At 41.0% G+C, this 19,635-nt stretch overlaps 1 protein-coding gene across 7 annotated transcripts in view; it reads right to left on the reverse strand.

The window, feature by feature from the left end:
* LOC133528277 (sodium/potassium-transporting ATPase subunit alpha) overlaps positions 1-19,635 on the reverse strand; it is an 81,027-nt gene continuing 61,392 nt past the window's right edge. For 5 of the 7 annotated variants that reach the window (XM_061865596.1, XM_061865599.1, XM_061865598.1 and 2 more), the window contains 12 exons: positions 18,639-18,857; positions 17,994-18,174; positions 17,152-17,409; positions 16,399-16,748; positions 14,820-15,071; positions 11,978-12,189; positions 11,203-11,386; positions 10,105-10,320; positions 7,741-7,835; positions 2,913-3,087; positions 2,161-2,393; positions 1-1,598 (listed from right to left, as the gene is read on the reverse strand). In XM_061865596.1, coding sequence (XP_061721580.1) covers positions 1,478-1,598; positions 2,161-2,393; positions 2,913-3,087; positions 7,741-7,835; positions 10,105-10,320; positions 11,203-11,386; positions 11,978-12,189; positions 14,820-15,071; positions 16,399-16,748; positions 17,152-17,409; positions 17,994-18,174; positions 18,639-18,857 — 2,496 coding nt within the window. In that variant the 3' untranslated portion in view covers positions 1-1,477. Of the gene's footprint in view, positions 1,599-2,160; positions 2,394-2,912; positions 3,088-5,710; positions 5,806-7,740; positions 7,836-9,401; positions 9,497-10,104; positions 10,321-11,202; positions 11,387-11,977; positions 12,190-14,819; positions 15,072-16,398; positions 16,749-17,151; positions 17,410-17,993; positions 18,175-18,638; positions 18,858-19,635 lie in introns of all 7 variants that reach the window. The other 2 variants (XM_061865593.1, XM_061865594.1) reach the window with 2 other exon arrangements.

A 19,635-nucleotide genomic window follows, 5' to 3' on the forward strand; every position in this document is an offset into this window, starting at 1 on the left:
TAATATTTTGAAAATGTTTTTTATTAATAACACTTACATTTTTACAGCGCTCCTAGCCAACAGAGTAATACTAAAAAATGAATCGGTGTAAATAACTGTCGAACGCAAAACAAAGTTCTACGGTGTACGTCAAATAAACGGCTCACAAAGATCAAATCATTACAGTAATATCATCATGATCAACCACTATTGTCACGAGATGTACATCTTCTCCTCAAACAAGCACAGAAGGTCACTCTAAAGAAACAAACTTCGTTTAAATCTATAAACATTTCATATAATTTAGATTTATTAGTCGCTATAATGTTATATTTTACTTTTGTAACCATTATTATAATGTTATATGTATTCGTTACGAAAAATTGAAATGAATCGTCCCACTCGGGTCTCCAGCTCGCTCGCCTGGTGCGCGAGCGCGCCCCGAGCCCGCTCGGTGAGCATGCTCGCCGAGCGTGTTCGCCGAGCATGCTCGCGCCCGGCCGCGGCCGCCGCCCGCCCCGGCCGCCGCCGGAGCCCCGAGTGGCCACTAAAACAATCTCACTCTATCATAACTGTATAATTTTAAAAATTTCTAATTACGCATCCCTACGTTTTGTTATTATCCTTTAATTAAGAAATAAAATCTTACATAATTACCATGAGCAGCCTATTTTAATAAATTTGACGAAATTCACTAATAATCTGAATATTTGTTGTAAAAGAAAAGCATCGTGTTGTAGCGTGGCGGCCGCGGCGGAGCGAGAGTCGGCAGTGCGCCCGGCGGCCGCAGGCGGAGGTGAATGCTTCATAACTACGTTACAATTCAAAATACGGCTTCGAAATTTCAACTACCTACCTAACAGTAAGCGGTAGTACAGTGTACACTAATCCTCAGGCACTCCACATCGACCTCGCACACACCATGCACCCGATCGCTGAGCGAACTAAACGTTTTCCACTCGAAAAATTCAACTTAATATATACCTAAATTATAATAATAATGGCTCTTAATTGTAATTTTACAACAAATGCTTTTCGTTGGCCGCCGAACACGGCGGCATACCGATGCCCACATGATTCACGAACGATGAACTACTGCTAGACGATCATTTATTACTTATTACATAAGTATGTGAAAAACAATTCATTAGTATAATTCATTAAGTCTATCTTACGTGATTAGTGTGTTCGAGGTGCCGGGCCGGCGCCGGCGCCGTCGCGTGGCGGCCTGAGTACGCTTCCGGGTCCGCGTCCTCGAGATTCAATCGTCAAATTACATCGTCAAACAATTTTCAATATAAAAATAACTCGATTCATAATCATCAAAAATAATAATAATCGTGTATAATATTTTTCATCACAAATATCAAACCACCGTTCACCGTGCATATATACATACATAGTTCATGGAAACAATAAATAAGGAGGCGGGGTCCGTCTCGTGGCGCCGGGCGGGCGGAGCGGAGCGGACAGCGGGGCGGGCAGCGGAGCGGAGCGTCTAGTAGTACGTCTCCTGCTCCAGCCAGCCGCCCGGGTTGCGGCGCAGGTAGAAGCGCCGGATCTCGTCGTAGATGAAGATCGACAGCATGAACGGGATGGCCGGCAGCCACCACACGAACCTGCACCACCAGACATTGTTAATATTCATACCTCATAGAAAGGTTAAAAAATTAAATATCGCTTACGAATTGCCACAAAATGCTGAGACAAGGCCTTTTCCCTACTGCACTCATTGCTGGATCCAAATGTGCAATTTTACTGTTAGTGTATACATAATTATATCTGTTGTTTTTGTATCGTTGTTGTTATCTTATTTCTTTCATCTTCTTATCCTGCGTAAGTGTGCTCTATGGAATAAATGTATTTTATTTCTTTTTCTTTCAAATAGAAATAGAGAAAGTTAGGCATTTCATATAGGTACTTATTGACATAGTCGGTAGGATCAAAACAATGTATGTAACCCAGTAAATTACAAGTAATTTTAAAAATAACCGCATTCATGAGAAACAAGAAAAAATCCTACGCCACGCAACATAAACTCCCAGTTGAGCTGCGGAAACCTGCCCGTGCTACAACACTTACACGTTAATAAATGTAACCTAGGTTAGATTGACTATGATAAGACTCATTTTCGGTTTAATCTCTTGGTTCGCTTAGCATAATTTGATGGTGTGTACTCACTTGAGTGGGTACATCCGGAGGCCCTTGTCCATGCCGGGCGTGTAGGACAGGAAGGCGGCCAGCGCGGTCTCGAAGATGATGCCGAAGTTGAGCGCCCAGTTGCGCATGCCCTGGTGCACGATGGAGTTGCGGCGGGTCTTGCAGATGATCAGGTCGGCCCACTGCACCACCACGATGGACACGAAGAAGGCGGTGTGGCAGGTGAACTCGAGAGCCTTGCGGTCGCGGTACGTCTGTAGGACAAACACCGGTTTGTAAGTTGTCAACAGACTAACAGTTTACAAAGTTAAGCTGCACTTTTGTATATAAAATGTATCCACGAGCAGTGCTACTGAGATGCATACAAACAGTAATACTCTTAACTGTCCATCGGTGGACCTTATGCTTTTTGTAATAAGGTCCACCGATGGACAGTGTGGGCGATGGTACTACACCATTCTACTTGTACATGTATACTTTGAAAGACCATGTTCATCCCTAGACCTCTGGTCAACAAAGAAATCACATGATTAAAAAACGCGTAGGTAAATAATTTTATGTTAAAACTACCGTTTTTCACGATTCCCGAATGTAAATCATGCCTCCTTTTCTAGTAAAACAGCAACAAAGTGTCCATAAGTCAAATGTGGCAATGGTATATTAGCAGCAATATTTTTTTCTGATGCTTAGCACTAATACAAGTCTTCTAAACAAGTTTACTATTTTGCGAAGTTTCCTTTCAAAGCTACGATTATAAGAGTTTCCCAGCTTACCCATTCTTGTCCATAAGAGTCAGTCAAATCGTTGATAGCCTTGGAGTCCCACGTCTTCCGGATGCCGAAGAGCTTGAGCGGCAGGAAGCCGTTCTCAGCCATGATCACGAAGTACACGAAGAAGCCGGCGGCCGCTTGGATCATTCCGATCTGTCCGTAGGCCATGGAGATTAACCTGACAACACCCACAACTTGTGTCAACAGTTTGCATAGAATAAAAGTCTTGCAAGCTTGATTTGATCGACACACGTTTAGAATATTTTAACTTTCATTCTGCAATTTAAAAGAACACCTAATTTTGAATTAAGTTCTCGACAGCCAAAAAATTTCATTAGGCTTTTAAGTAAAGATCAGTTCGGGTTCTTTACTAGTTTGCACAAAAATTTAGATTTTATTCGTATCGTGTGTCGCAAAGTGCCTTCTATATGTGCATTCGTTTGCAGGAGTTATTTGACGATCGGCACGTATGTAACTAGCTAGTAAGCTTCAATGTATTGTAAGAACATACAATATGCTCTAAATCTGGTTTTGTAAATAGCTAGGATTATCTAGTTAGCAAATTTGTATTAAAGCAAAAATCACATCCACTTTGAGTTATTAATTCGCGTTATAAGGGCCAGTATAGAATTAATGCAATTAATTAATTAATTAATTAATTTAGGAAAGATATGGGTTTCGCTTTAATAATTTAAAATAACCATTTCATATGGTACATCGATAATGTTCTTTTTTTATTAAAATTTTTATTACATTTTATACTTATCAATTAATTTCTATCAGGTTATTAATTGAAGATTATGGTGAACTATTTTCAACATTGTCGATGTTCCCAACTTATTGTTAGTAAAGTAAATGTACGATATAGATAAAACAACATCCATGCGTCCACTGTACAACATTCAGTTAGTCGATTCTACGATGTAAAAAAAAACTTGGAAATTAAAAAAAGATTAGAAAAAAGAGATTACCCAATTTCAGGAATTTAAACACAATATTCGGTATTCCTTCTAGACCATACAACAAAACAATTTTAACATCATTCTAATATATTTCTCTTTTCAGAACTGGTTTAACCTTTTCGACGCCAATGACGGATATCCACACCGTAGGTCCAACGCCGACGACGGATTAATCCGTCAATGACCACAGAGCAACATAGACCTACGTGCATACGCATAGGGTAGGGTTTTGACACTTCGGTGACGTGGCGACCGAGTGACAGCTTTTGTGTTTTACATGCCGTCGAAAAGGTTGATGATTTTAAAACGTAACGTTCTACAAGGACCACATTTTACTTGTAATATTATTATGACATTTCTGGAATTGGGTAGGAAGTAAGCTTCAGCGAGTGAGTTAGACAGGCAGTTATAGTAACAGCGTAAGGATCCCTATCAAGTGTGGTGTGTGTGTGGCTTAGAAAGCGCTTTGAGCATCAATTTGCGACTAACGTGCTCTTCTACTAAATATAAATAATAAATCATATTATACATAAAAATAATTACGTGATAAAATTATTACGATATCTATAAATGTACCCTTTCGCCTACGACATTCCTTGAACACAACGTTTAAAATGTTTAATGGCAATGTTCTATGTTATCTACGGGACATTACGACACGTATCACACAAGTTGCTAGCGTCTAGAACGAGGTCTACACGATCTAAATAGATCTAATCGTGCATTGTCGCCGACACTGCGTTGCGAAGTGTCACCCAACATTTTTTTTTGCAAATTTTGAAATATGGAAGAGTGAAGATTATACAGAGATAGAGGCTCTAAACTATTTGGAGAGGTTTCTAGTTTAAAACATGTCAGAAAATCTATGAAGAACTTTAAGAAACAACGAGTTGTAATAATATGTAGGTTTTATGTACTGGTTTCGTATATTTATTAGGTATTTACAAGTTTACATCTTTATGTACGGGGAGGGTAGGCGGTTCTGAATACAATTTACTGTACACAGGGTAGGGGCAGTTATAATCACTCTTCCACATCCAGCTCAAATGGTACTGTTGAGACACAGGTGGCCGTATTATTGACGTTCGTTGCGCCGGGCGGCAGTTGAACTACTAGACGAAACGAGACGAACAATTCGCGCCGTCATAAAACAGCTAAAATGCGGTCATTATGACGGATCGAACTATTTTTCCACTTCATACTTTTTTAGCCAAATAAGCGTACGGCCGGCCTAATGGTAAGCGGGCGCTGTAGCCTATAGGCATTCGTGGCTTTAGAGGTTTCATGGCACATTGCTAGTCCTTTATAGGCTTAATAGGATACGCTATGGTGACATCTCAAGGAATAAATGCAGGTGCCTTATCGTCAACACAGTGTATCCTTGGATCGTCTATTAATTCAGTTGCCTGTTTTGTGAGGCTCCGTGCAACGGACGAAAAGTCGTTCTCAGGGAAATATACCACTGCGTCAGTATTCAGGCAAAATGGCATAATGGCGTTAATACACTCGTTATAAGCTGCCAATACGAACTACTGTGGAATTTGCTCCCGGTATTTGCCGGCGTCGAAATGTAGGCATAACTTTTTTTTAAGCAAGAACATTAGGGTTCTGAAATAGCAGGCTTCGATTAATCCTTTAATGAATTACCATTATAAGGTTAGTCTCAAGATAACTTTAGACTAGTTGGAAATAAATCCATAACTAAACAGACAATTCAGAAAACCAATAACATCTGACAGTAGTATTTTTGTCTGAGAACGCCACTCAATAATCTGGTCATCCCATGTTAACACCCATATGAGAACTATAAGCGTCGGGCCGCGGTGCAGTCAGGCCAACCTTCTGTTGACGAGGTTGTCGCGGTAAGGGTCCCGCGGCTGTCGCTTCATGATATCGGACTCGGGCGCCTCGTACGCCAGAGAGATAGCTGGCACCTTCGTAAACACCAAGCAATCAGGACATACCAACATACATTACATCCCAAACGTAGTATGGAGCTGGAGTTGGTTGGATTTCAAAGGCGTACATTAAGGGCTTCAATTGATGTTGCGGGTTGAACCCCAGCTGAGTATTATAGTTAGTTTTTTCTTAGGATTATAAAGAAGGTAAGCGATCTTGACGTGTCTTATTATTAAAAAAACACTTGTGAAAAATTAGGAACAGCAAATATGTAACAATCATAAATTACATACGATTATTTACATTATTTTGCTTTTAAAAATAGTATAATTTTTAATAAGTGTTGCTCAATAATTTTCAATAAAAAGACACTTCAAGATTGTACCTTTTTTTTCTTATATTAAAAAAACGAAGTACAAAGACTGACTAGCCTTCTGTGGAAATAAGAAAACTTTTATTCATATCTTGAAGACTCGATTAAGAGCTCACAACAGAGCTTCTACCGTATTTATAATTGATTATATTGTGCAACAGTTATGTATGGATAGTTTTCGTTACACAAAGGAATCAATTAACATATAGATGAAAGCACAATTCAAGCCTTAACTTTGTACAATCATTTTGAAATCCACCTAAAGTTAGAAAACTCGCAGTCATCACATAATGACGCGTTTATATTAGTAAAGTATTAGGCCACACCACTCAGTTGCATACACACCAGGGATCGGAACCGGTTTTTTGCAAAAACATCGAAATAACCATATATTTCGGTTTATTTTATACTCTAAATGTAGGACTCAGTTGTGTTTTCAGATAACGACTTCGTATTATTAGATTGCCTAATTAGAAATGAAGTAATTAACAAAGAACGAAAAAATACAGTTTTCGTTCCCATACAAAAAATACCGGTTTCCGATCCCTGATACACACTACAAGACGCCAAATTTGTCCCCACAACTTATATTATTATAGGTCGTAGACAACTGAAATAAGCGATCGGGATTAATACCTTAGTAGTATCAGAGTGCCAATGCGTGTTAAGCGCGAGTCTTTAACATGCTCCGTTTTGTGGGTATTTGATCTGTATATTAATATGACGCTTATACATAATAAATATACCTACGTACACCTCTACGCCGCTTATACTAAACTACTTCGATGAGAAATATCATTAATAAAAATATATAATCTAAATATATCTGCTTAATATTACCATATAGCTAGTATAAAAGACTGGCGTGTTCATAAATTACATACGAGAGCTTTCGACCTTGAAAGACAAAATGTAAAAATCTGAAACACTACACTAGTGAAAGAAGTTACAAACAAGCCCTAATTGTAGAGTAATTACAATTATAATATTACGTATATATCAGTGTTAGTGTATACATATTAGCCTTGATGAAGTAAAAGTCATGTGTGATGAAGCGCTCGGCTCAACGTGAGTATCGAATGATAGCGATATCTTCGTGAAAAACTTGTGTCGGGTGAAGTATGAGCGGTAAGAAATGAGAAAACGTCAAAATACCATACAGACAACAGTAGTACTATAGGACATTTATCAAATGTTCCATGCATGACAGAGATGACAGGTACAGACAGGGAAACACCGAGACTTACCTGCTCACAACACCGTACATAAATAAGTGTTAAAAATCACAAAAAACAAAATGAAACAATGTGTTTGTGAAGGGACCATGAGGTGGTAACGTGGATAAAACACATTCTTCCATGGACATCAAGCTAAGGAAGTCAGTTAAGATAGTAAAATATACAAAGACAACGCAAGGCATAAGTTAGGAGCTGTGCGTTCGTCGCCTTCAATATCCACGCAGATACACGGTGTTAGGGCATCCACACACAGGCAACAACCACACCTCAATATTGAAGACTAACTTACACGTGGTAGCAAGCAAATTAGCGGATAGATAGAATCTTTGAACGAGTGCTGACACTCGCGTGGGTTTTACCTCTCGTTAACTAGTTTATCTGTGAAAGGATTACGCGGCTGTCGCTTCATAATGTCAGATTCGGCCTCCTCGTAGGCCAGGGAAATGGCGGGCACCTACAAACACTAGCCATGTGAGCACAGGACCACACGACGGCCGCCGCGCGAAGCGTGTGCATATCGTCACGTGTACAACATCCAACACTTAGCAAGCTGCTTGCAACCAGACGCTATTCGCTACGATTACCACTATAATTTGATCGCTGTGAGCGTATCAACCGAAGGCTACGAAAAACGCTCCGAGCGAATTATATCAAGGCTAAGGCGGGCGGCGACAACCACGAAACATTTGTATAAAACAAATATATGATGGCCGGTGCTGCTATTTTGCCAAGGCATTATGGATGCGTCTATTACGAAATAAATACAGATAAAAACTCCAACGTCTTTTATCACAAGGATAAAAAATTAAGAACAGTTTATCATATCACGCATTAAACGCAAGCATATTAGATATGCTGAACTCTTTCTGTACTATATCAAAAATCAAAATTAGTAAAACGCCCATGCTGTTGACACACCTTCGATATATCAGCCATTTGACTTTCGATAACGTACAGTAGATTCGGATTCAGCAATCAGATCGTAATGGTTACAAAAGCTCGTAAATAAACTGGCTTCTTATTACGGTAATTCTAAAATTAAATTCGTGAAAACGGCTGCTGACATGACAAAAGTTTCTTCAACTAGAGAAACAAGAATGTCTATGCCAAGTGCTTTAATAGCTCTACAGACTTTCTTTTTAAGATTCAATAATGTAATGTAAGTAGTCCGCATTGTTATGCTAAAACAAAGGACCGATAAAACAACTCAAAGAAAATCCTTAGTAGGACGAACAGTACTTGTAAAAGTTCATCGTTCGCATTAATTGGCCTAAGTTCTTAGTTTCAAATTAGCTGAAACTGCATCGACAGCACTACAGCTCAAGTACTATATTGTGATACAGGCAAGGACTCTCGGCCCGAAAGCGATCAATAGCCCAACGTCAGTACCGCCACCTATCGCTCGTTTCACGCAAATTACGACCTTAGTAATTCTGTCCGTAGCGTATGGTTGCAACGACTTGAATGCTTAAAAACTATCGTAGAAATGATATTTATAACACAAAAATGTAGATCGTGATGTGACTTTGTTTGAACCCATTATGTAAAACACAAAATCTGAGATATGGATGGAGATGGTTTTTAATCACAATGTTCCAGGGTTCGGATGGAGATGGAGTGAGATGAGTGACTGTAATAAGGGTGTGTTGTGTCTGTTTTAACTGTCGGTCGCGGAGGGGACCATTGTCGGGGCAACACCAACACTGTTAGGTATTAAAATAGGCAAAACACATTCATATGATTGTTATTTCCTAGCAGGCGTCCCCGCTGCTTCAGCTCGGTTCTCAAGCGGGTTCCACATTAGTAGAATGGTTCCAGGCTAACACTTATCTCTATAATTAAACCATAATGAATGAAGATTCAGTTAACATCGATCTTAGTCCTTATTACATAAACAAGCTGTTTAGATGAACACCGACAGAACACCCACTCGTTACGATATCGAGACAACAGCGACGTTATTGTTATTAGCTGGATACCGGCATGTTATATGGCAACAGTAATTGACAATTATAAAGACCTCTCATTGACAAGTTTGTCGCAAAATGGGTTCCTAGGCGGACGTTTCATTATGTCCGCCTCCGCCTCCTCGTAGGCGAGCGCAATCGCGGGCACCTACATGTCAATAACTAGGTAAATACAACTATATCACAGTCGGCGAAGCCGCCTCTAGAATATTAAGAAAAATATTGACAGTCTGCAACTTCTGCAAATTGTATGCCAATCATATGCTCATAGTATTTAATCAATTTGGACTAATAACAATTTCGAAAGTAAAGAAATTCTCAATTATAAAAAAAAAGAAAACAGATGCTGCAGACTATTTAATTAACATCTTACACAATCTTACAGCTTTAAATTATACCTCGATATTTCACATACCGGGTATTTACTAGAGCTGTACACAATTAGTATATCTGTGCACTAAAAGAGCTATTCGTACAACAAACACACATACAGTTCATTATGATTTTTATATAATTTCATTTATTTATTAACCAAGCCTAAAAAACCAAGAAGTCGTTTTCTGTTTTCGTGTTAAGTACAATTCTTCAGGGTCATTTATTTATATGTAGCACCTTAGGAAAAGTAGATCTTGCGATTTAGATTACTGCACTAAATAATCTCATATTTTTAAAAGAATGCTCAAAAATCTCCAATTTGCAGTTCAGCTCTTTTAATGCACATCATAATAAACGGTGACAGATAAAAGTGAAACTTACCATGTCAGTTCCAAGATCGATGCAAAGGATAGTTACAGTACCAAGAGGCAGGGGGATGTCGCAGAGGATGAAGGCGAGGAAGGGGGAGATCTCGGGGATGTTGGAGGTGAGCGTGTAGGCGATGGACTTCTTCAGGTTGTCGAAGATCAGGCGGCCCTCCTCCACGCCCGTCACGATGGACGCGAAGTTGTCGTCCAGCAGGATCATGTCGGCGGCCTGGAATACGGAGGAATACTGAGTTTCGGCAAGTAAGGCTACATTTTTTAAAGCTTATAGTACCTTTGTATGTCAAATATTGTCGAGTATACGATTAATAACACACTGATACAGGGACAACTATTGGAGTGATTCTTTGAAGAAACAGCGTTTTTCATGGAATAGTAGTGGCGCCAAAGTATAAATAACGAGTGCGAAGAAAAGTAACGATTGGATTGTTGCAGGTGACTAAATAAACACCTTGTATTTTATTTTTAACACGCTTAAATTAGGTCGACCTGTATATAACTAACTATGTAATGGAATCTAAGGTAACTTTATTTTTATTTATTTATTTTTATCCATCCTATTTAACCATCTTCCAAAGATCGTAGCGTCATGAAAATTGGCAGCTGTATGTAGTTCTGATGACAATACAATAATATGGTACTTTCGAACTGATCTGATGATGGAGCCGGAAGATATGAACTGGAATTTCATGATGAAACATCGTATCATAGCTGTGTTTGGATTTGTTAGAAGTCTTGTAATGAACTTTGACCACGATTAGGTTTCAAGGTCTGATGATGAAGCCGGAAAATAGGCACTGGCATTCCATGATGGAATATCGTATCATAAGCGTGTTTTTCTAGTGTTTTTTAAACTATTAATTTATTATATTCGTATTATAAGTGAACTAGCCTAAGATCAAAAATAAAGAGAATAATAAATAAATAAATAAATGTTACATTACACAAGTACCCAGATTGTAAGACTGTTCGCAGTTGTTGATTACCAGTTCTATACACTTCCGGCATCTTTTGCATAAGTGGGCACGTCTTTGTGGTAAAGGATTGCGACAAAGACCTTTTCAAAACAGGTGTGGACAACGTTGCTACATACCTGTTTGGACACGTCGGAGCCAGCGATACCCATGGCAACACCGATGTCGGCCTTCTTCAGGGCGGGAGAGTCGTTGACACCGTCACCAGTCACCGCCACGATGGCGCCGAGACGCTGGCAACCCTCCACGATGATCAGCTTCTGTTGTGGCGAGGTACGGGCGAATACGATTTCAGTGTGGTACCTAAGGAAAATACAAATTATTAAGACAAATTAGTCGCTACCCGTAAGCAAAAAATAACTCCTACAGCGAAGTTAGAAGAGTCTCATCGACAAAGAACATTTTTGCCGAACATGTCCCGTAATATCAATTTTTTTGATCATAAAACAAGCCAAAGTCTAAGATAATAAAACATCAGGGTCGTTAAATTGGCTAAATAAGTCGTGGGCCGGTTTTCCGCGCCTCGGCATAATATTTGTTTGTTTTGAGTGTTGCAATATGAGACTTATATTATTAATTATATTACTTTTTTTAGACAAACTTCAATACTTGATAAGGCAGTAACACCTATAAAACTTGTATAATATGTTATGACCTTATGACGTTCTAATAAGGTTTACGAATGGTCAGTATACCCGTGTTAGTTTGTCGTTGCCTTTAAAGGCAATGCCCATAGAATTGGCGACAATCGCTAGCCGTTATGAGCAACATATATTTTATCGTCTGTCACGTTCTAACAAGTCCGTAAGTATGAAAGTGACGAATGACACGACAGGCGATAAAAAAGCAACCATGCTACCTATTGACCTTTAGTAACATAAAGATTGTACTAACTTGAGGATCTCATCAAGCTGGTCGGAGTTGAGTTCCCTGAGCTCCGTTCCGTGGACGACAGCAGCCTTGGCCTCGCGAGGGTTGACTTCAGACACGGGGATGTTCAGGCGAGCAGCGATGTCTTCGACAGTCTCGTTGCCTTCGGAGATGATGCCCACGGACTTGGCGATGGCCTTGGCGGTGATCGGGTGATCGCCCGTAACCATGATGACCTGGAATAGCGGGAGTTATGTAGTGTATGTGGATTTGATAGGGGAAGATTTGAAAAAAAGCGAAGGTTATCAAAAATTGTAATTTGGTCATAATCGTACACCTAACAGATTAGTAATAATAGCATAATGCTTTAAAAAAATAGGGTTTTAATTCAACTCTCTGTACAGTTTGTGATAATGTAGATTAAGAAATTTGTAATGACGAAACTCGGTCGTGATTTATTGTATTGTTCTGAGTCGAAACAAACGTCTACTCTGTTCCAGGAAACTATATACAACAATTACATTTAAAAGCATAATGTAAAAACATAGAAAAATTGAAGTTGTATTTTTATGACAAAATAGTCATAAAATATATGTATAATAAAAAAACTAATCTATATAAGTCATTAAAACCTCTAGTCTAACTTTAATGACTTAATTTAAAATGGACTTGACCTTTTCGAAATACCACAGTGTGTACCTGTGAGCTTTCCAAGTCCTGTACAAGAATTTCGATCGAAATGTGAGTGAAGGCAATATCCTGATAATAGATTGATTCAGCCCGTGGAAGTAAATTGCAATCTGTTTTCATTTCATCTCCCCTAATGATTGCTGTACACAAAGTCAACATAAATGTCCCGTTTCTGCGGATTCAATTTTCTTCTTCAAATACTGTGATTTATTGGTTTGTACTTGTCAATTTATTTCGCGCGTTGTGTGTTTACAGGATTTGCAATTATTTACAAATTGTATATTAGGACTTTTTAACCTTAACTCGTAAAAATAAATTCGTAACTGAACATAATTCCAAGTATATTTAGAACTCAGGTTCGGTGAAAATGTACTCTAGTGTGTTAAGTACACAGTTTGTAGCAATATTTACTGTTGATTAATATTGTCAATATGTATATCTTATATTTGTGGCTCATAATGATTTTGTCGGTCTTGCTCAAGGCTGGCGTATAGTAGGAGATATGTTATAAGGAATATCTACAATGATAGATAATATTCACATTGACACATTGCCAATAGGTAGCTTAGTAAAATTGCGTACGGACAGACATTTTTTTCCTTTGTTATTTAATCGTATATTATATCAAATGAAAGCTTTTTTTATATATATAATCTAACTGTAATAGCTTGGCTTATTAAAAAAGTTGGTCCATTCCACGGTTGCCTAGATAACCGATTTTTATTTAAAATTTTCAACAGCTTCTTACTAGATTACTATGTAATCATGGAAGGTAGATTGTATTTATTTTTAGAGATAATTTTCTAGAGCCATCGTACCGAATATTTCTATACCATTATAATGTGCGAAAGATGTCACATTCTTAAAATGTATGTCAAAATTGACTTCTTCCTGCATTGCAGCGATAGATTGTGAATTCGGCGTTTGTGATGGTCCCGCCGCGCTGCCGCTGAGCAAGCGCTTGCAGGACGAGTTACCTTGATGCCGGCGGAGCGGCACTTGGCGACGTTGGGCAAGCGCTTGCAGGACGAGTTACCTTGATGCCGGCGGAGCGGCACTTGGCGACGTTGGGCAAGCGCTTGCAGGACGAGTTACCTTGATGCCGGCGGAGCGGCACTTGGCGACGTTGGGCAAGCGCTTGCAGGACGAGTTACCTTGATGCCGGCGGAGCGGCACTTGGCGACGTTGGGCAAGCGCTTGCAGGACGAGTTACCTTGATGCCGGCGGAGCGGCACTTGGCGACGTTGGGCAAGCGCTTGCAGGACGAGTTACCTTGATGCCGGCGGAGCGGCACTTGGCGACGTTAGGCAAGCGCTTGCAGGACGAGTTACCTTGATGCCGGCGGAGCGGCACTTGGCGATGGCGACGTTGGGCAAGCGCTTGCAGGACGAGTTACCTTGATGCCGGCGGAGCGGCACTTGGCGATGGCGACGTTGGGCAAGCGCTTGCAGGACGAGTTACCTTGATGCCGGCGGAGCGGCACTTGGCGATGGCGACGTTGGGCAAGCGCTTGCAGGACGAGTTACCTTGATGCCGGCGGAGCGGCACTTGGCGATGGCGACGTTGGGCAAGCGCTTGCAGGACGAGTTACCTTGATGCCGGCGGAGCGGCACTTTGCGATGGCGACGTTGGGCAAGCGCTTGCAGGACGAGTTACCTTGATGCCGGCGGAGCGGCACTTGGCGATGGCGACGTTGGGCAAGCGCTTGCAGGACGAGTTACCTTGATGCCGGCGGAGCGGCACTTTGCGATGGCGACGTTGGGCAAGCGCTTGCAGGACGAGTTACCTTGATGCCGGCGGAGCGGCACTTGGCGATGGCGACGTTGGGCAAGCGCTTGCAGGACGAGTTACCTTGATGCCGGCGGAGCGGCACTTTGCGATGGCGACGTTGGGCAAGCGCTTGCAGGACGAGTTACCTTGATGCCGGCGGAGCGGCACTTGGCGATGGCGACGTTGGGCAAGCGCTTGCAGGACGAGTTACCTTGATGCCGGCGGAGCGGCACTTGGCGATGGCGACGTTGGGCAAGCGCTTGCAGGACGAGTTACCTTGATGCCGGCGGAGCGGCACTTGGCGATGGCGACGTTGGGCAAGCGCTTGCAGGACGAGTTACCTTGATGCCGGCGGAGCGGCACTTGGCGATGGCGACGTTGGGCAAGCGCTTGCAGGACGAGTTACCTTGATGCCGGCGGAGCGGCACTTGGCGACGGCGTCGGGCACGGCGGCGCGCGGCGGGTCGATCATGCTCATGAGCCCCACGAAGCGCAGGTTGTCCACGGGGAAGTTGATGTCGTCCGTGTTGAACTTGTAGCCGATGGGGTACTTGTCGGAGGGCAGCTGCAGGTCGCAGAAGCCGAGCACGCGCTCGCCCAGCCCGCCCAGCTCCAGGTACGCGTTGTTGAAGGCCTCCTTCATCTCCTCGTCCAGAACCTATACGAGACATTGGGACATTAATATTACTTTTCTTTGCGGTAATGTAGGTGATGCCTGCGAGCGCGTTTTTATTGAGATTAACGCGTTGTGAGTTACCCTTTTTATGAATGTTCATGGTACTAACATTTTAAAGATATGACTACATCAGAAAAGACGCTATCATATTATTTAATTATGGATACCAGTCCCTTCAGTGGACAGTAATAACACTCGTTAATGTCAAATGAGCTTTGCAGTGATATAATATTGCATGAACTCTCACACGCACACAACGAGAAATGCATGTAATTACAGAGAGTTTTTGAAATTAGTAATCTTTTTTGGGCCGATAGCAAATTGAACCGCCAACTGCGAGATAGAGTTTCAACAAGGTTTTTTTTTGCTTCATATCTTAATATGTTAAATCACATTCACCCATTCATTCATTCAATACTGTGTTTGCGATTAGCACTCTGTGTGGCTGTGTGTCTGCCGATACCTATACCACCGAATCAACTAAAAGAATGGTAACCAAAAACTAATATATCCCAAAATTTATCGCTTCTAAAAACTCCCGTCACGTCTTCCAACCGTACTTATGTCCACGCAAAAATCGATTTGAATAAAAACTATCGGCCCCGAACCTCCAACTTTTATTTCTTCAGAGTTATTCTCAAAGGAACCGCATTGCGTAAGCTCCGGGGAGGCCGCAACTAAATAACTTTTTCGCTGACAAAGGAAATGAGGGTAGGCTTATGCTTATGAAATCCTTTGTAACTAACTTCGTTAATTACTTTAGGCCCTCGGCCCCTAGAGGTATTTACACCGCTTTGGACATAAAGAAATCTACTTTGAACCTGGAGATATAAACTGTGTGCAAAGAAAAATTCTTAGGAGATATTTTAGAGTAGTTATTTGCTCCATAAGATGTTTTTTTTTCATTTATATTTATGGAGAGAAGAATTATAAATAGACTGATCATTTCCATACCAAGTCTCATTATTAATGTAGATGACCAAACTCAAAGAAATGCCAGCCATAGAAATAAAATGTGTTTTACGTGATTTTTTATAAAAAAAATCTCCTTATTCATAAAACTTTACGGGCCCTGATTTAGTTAAATTATGTTTTATCCCTTTCTTAGAAAAACATAAGTCGAAATGACAGATAAAGACAAACGATTCATAGATAATTCAGGCTAGTTACGCGTTTACGAATAATGCCATAAACCTTTTCAGATTCTCTATATTATGATGCCCTTTATGAAACTGTCATTTAACCATCGGTACGCCTTGCAGCACCAAGATAAAGTCTAATAAAGGACAGTTAAAAGTGGTCGATTTACCTTTTCCTTTCCTCCAATGAAGATAGTGCTGCAACGTTCCAGAATCCTCTCAGGGGCTCCCTTCATCACAAGCAGGTGGCGCGGATCGCTGGGGTCATCACTCTCATGAATAGACACTTGGTACTTGTTGGTGGAGTTGAACGGAATCTCGCACACTTTCTTGTTGCGCTTCCTGATGGACAAGACATCTCCGAGGGCCAGTTCCATGCACTTGAGGAGGGCGGCTTCGGAGGCGTCGCCGGCGACTTCCTTCTTCAGAATGGGGACGCCGTCCTGGCCGCCCTTGAACTCGGCGCGGTTGCACAGCGTGGCGATCTTGGCGAGGGCCTTGAAGCCGGGGCTGGTGCGGTCTGTGGGGGAGGGGAGGGGGGTTCACGTCAAATAGTTAACAAGCGGCATGTAAGAGTGTCACACCTCTTAAACGGCTACCGGAATTCCAAGTCATTGGAAATTCACCAGCTCCGATGCGCCGTCAAAATTTTTGTATACATTAGAAACGCCAGCGAACGATGCTATTAAGATATAAATAAAATTACTACTTAAATGGCGCATGAATCTTACGTTATTATATCGTTTGCAGTTTCAATAAGTTTCATTTTTATAAGGAGCACTGTAACAGGAGAGAATACTGGACTCCTGACTGGTTGCCGAACCACATGTGGGCGACAATCATCAGTCAGTGGAAGGGTCTCCACAATGCAGTTCTTGGCCCCAGTAAGGCAAGTACCAAAAGAAGTATCAAAATGTGTTTACCATATTGGACTCCTGATTGATCCTCAGTGGTATCAGCCTCAATGATCTGGTTGTCGAACCACATGTGAGCCACAGTCATCCTGTTCTGCGTGAGCGTGCCGGTCTTGTCGGAGCAGATGGTAGATGTGGATCCGAGGGTCTCCACGGCCTCCAGGTTCTTCACGAGACAGTTCTTGGACGCCATACGCTTGGCAGTGAGGGTCAGGCAGACGGTTACAGTGGCCAGGAGACCTTCAGGTACGTTGGCGACGATGATACCTGTAGAAATGGACGGCTGATTAGTAAGATCTTGATAACTTGTTTAGACCTTATTTCATTACAATAATCACTTCAGTGTCTCTGTTTTACAAATAATAATCATCAGGTAAATCAGGTAGAAATTAGTCGCATAAAACAAAGAGGTTTTTGCTTATAATAAGTATGACGCCATTTTTCCTTACTAAGTGTTTAATTGGAAATACCACTACCATAAAGAATGGATATGACTGATTAGTCAAGAGTAAAATTTGTATTTAGTATAATAAATATTCATACTGCAGCATTACCGCGTCCTAGTGCTCGTTATATGGTAACTTTCAGTTCGATGAGAGTTAAGTCTTCGGAGCTATACATACTTCAATTACATATTTTCAAGAAGTTTCTTAAAGTGCAAGCAAGAATATGCCATATTTACCACCAGACATAAATAAATAAATATTATAGGACATTATTATTATGGATGACACTGTCCTGCCAGTGGAAGCCGAGGATGCAGGCGATCACGAAGAAGGTGACTCCGAGGAGCACGACCACGCTGGTGATGATAATGAAATGGATTCAGGCGATGGTCGCTAGAAACTTACCAATGAGGAAGATGACGGCGTCCAGCCAGTGGTAGCCGAGGATGAAGGCGATCACGAAGAAGGTGACTCCGAGGAACACGGCCACGCCGGTGATGAGGTGGATGAAATGGTGAATCTCCTTGGCGATGGGCGTCTCTCCGGTGTCCAAGCCAGAAGCCAAGCCGGCGATACGGCCCATCACCTGGTAAAAGAAAGAATTTTGTTAGAACGATTATCTTATTACTCAAATAGATTGGAGGTAAAATCAGTAGCTAAATTTTGAACAAAAAATAATTATTCTAAGTTCGAATTTGTCATCTATAAACTGGCTTTTTGAGTAGCTCTGCCAATACAAATTCGTGATAAGGTGGCAATTTTAATATTAAAATGGCGAATGGTTACGGGCAAGTAAAACAATTACTTTCTATTTATACCATAAGTTTTATATGTTTAGCTACGAATCATTTGCGATTGTTAGGTAATTCCGCAAACTCATACCATCATATCCGAGTTCATTTTAGGAATTATAGAATGTGAAGAATGAGGTCTTACGCCCTTAAGTCTTAATTTAAAAGGGCGTAAGACCTCTTTCTCAAACTTGACAGACGTCGTCAAACTTGATCAGGAGTAGGATTTAAGGAAAAAACCTAGCAAGTTTCAACTCACGGTGTTATCTCCGCAGCAGATGACGATTCCCTTAGCGGTGCCCTCGACAGCGTTGGTTGAGAAGAAGGCCAAGTTCTTGGTTTCCAGGGGGTTCTCGTTGGTGAAGTCAGCGCCACGGGACTGGGGCTCGGATTCGCCGGTCAAGCTGGAGTTGTCCACTTTGAAGCCGCGCGCCTCGATGATGCGGATGTCAGCAGGGATACGGTCGCCGAATTTTACCTGAATGAAATTATTGGAAATAGTGAAACTAATGTCATATTACTTAAACTAAATGCTACAACAAAGTGCACAAACGATATTTGTTAAATACGACCTTTGAGTCTGAAAATATTAATATTTAATAAAAGCAAGAATATGTCTACCATTTCTTTCTGTGAAAATATAGATCTTATAATGATAAGCTAATTTTAGTCTCTATTTCGTAAAGAGAGTTGATCGAAAGTGTTCATTTTTTAAACAAATCCGTCAGTTTGGATAACCGCTATGGTTCGTGTCATCCACGATGACGCGCAGATTTGTCAATTCTAACCTTTAATCACATGCGAATATGAGTCAAGGCACACATTCGTGAATGACACGATCTATAACAGGTACGAGTACAACTAGTTGTTAATTAATACATCCACCTCTCCAGTACCTTAATTAACTTGTTTTAAAATAGCGGACTAAAATTGAAAATTCCCACCCTTTTATCACAATGTAATAGGGTAAAGTGGGTTTAATGCGAGCACTTCAACCGGAACCATCGCGTATTCAGCCCTTTTACACCTCGCAATAGCTTTTTACGCCGTGACCTCAATCGATCAATGGGTAAAAATAGTCGGGTGTCACTCAGAAGTGGCAATTTACAGTATATTCTCACTTTATCAGTATTAATATTAATCATTGAGTCACATAGTGATATACGAATGTTTTTACACCTGTACGTTTGCAGTATAGGTGCACAAAATGCTGCTGTACGTCCAAGTTCTGAATAAGCTTTAAGGTAAGTCTGACG

This window comes from Cydia pomonella, chromosome 19 (assembly GCF_033807575.1).
Source record: "Cydia pomonella isolate Wapato2018A chromosome 19, ilCydPomo1, whole genome shotgun sequence".
In the NCBI taxonomy this organism is placed as follows: Eukaryota; Metazoa; Arthropoda; class Insecta; order Lepidoptera; family Tortricidae; genus Cydia; species Cydia pomonella.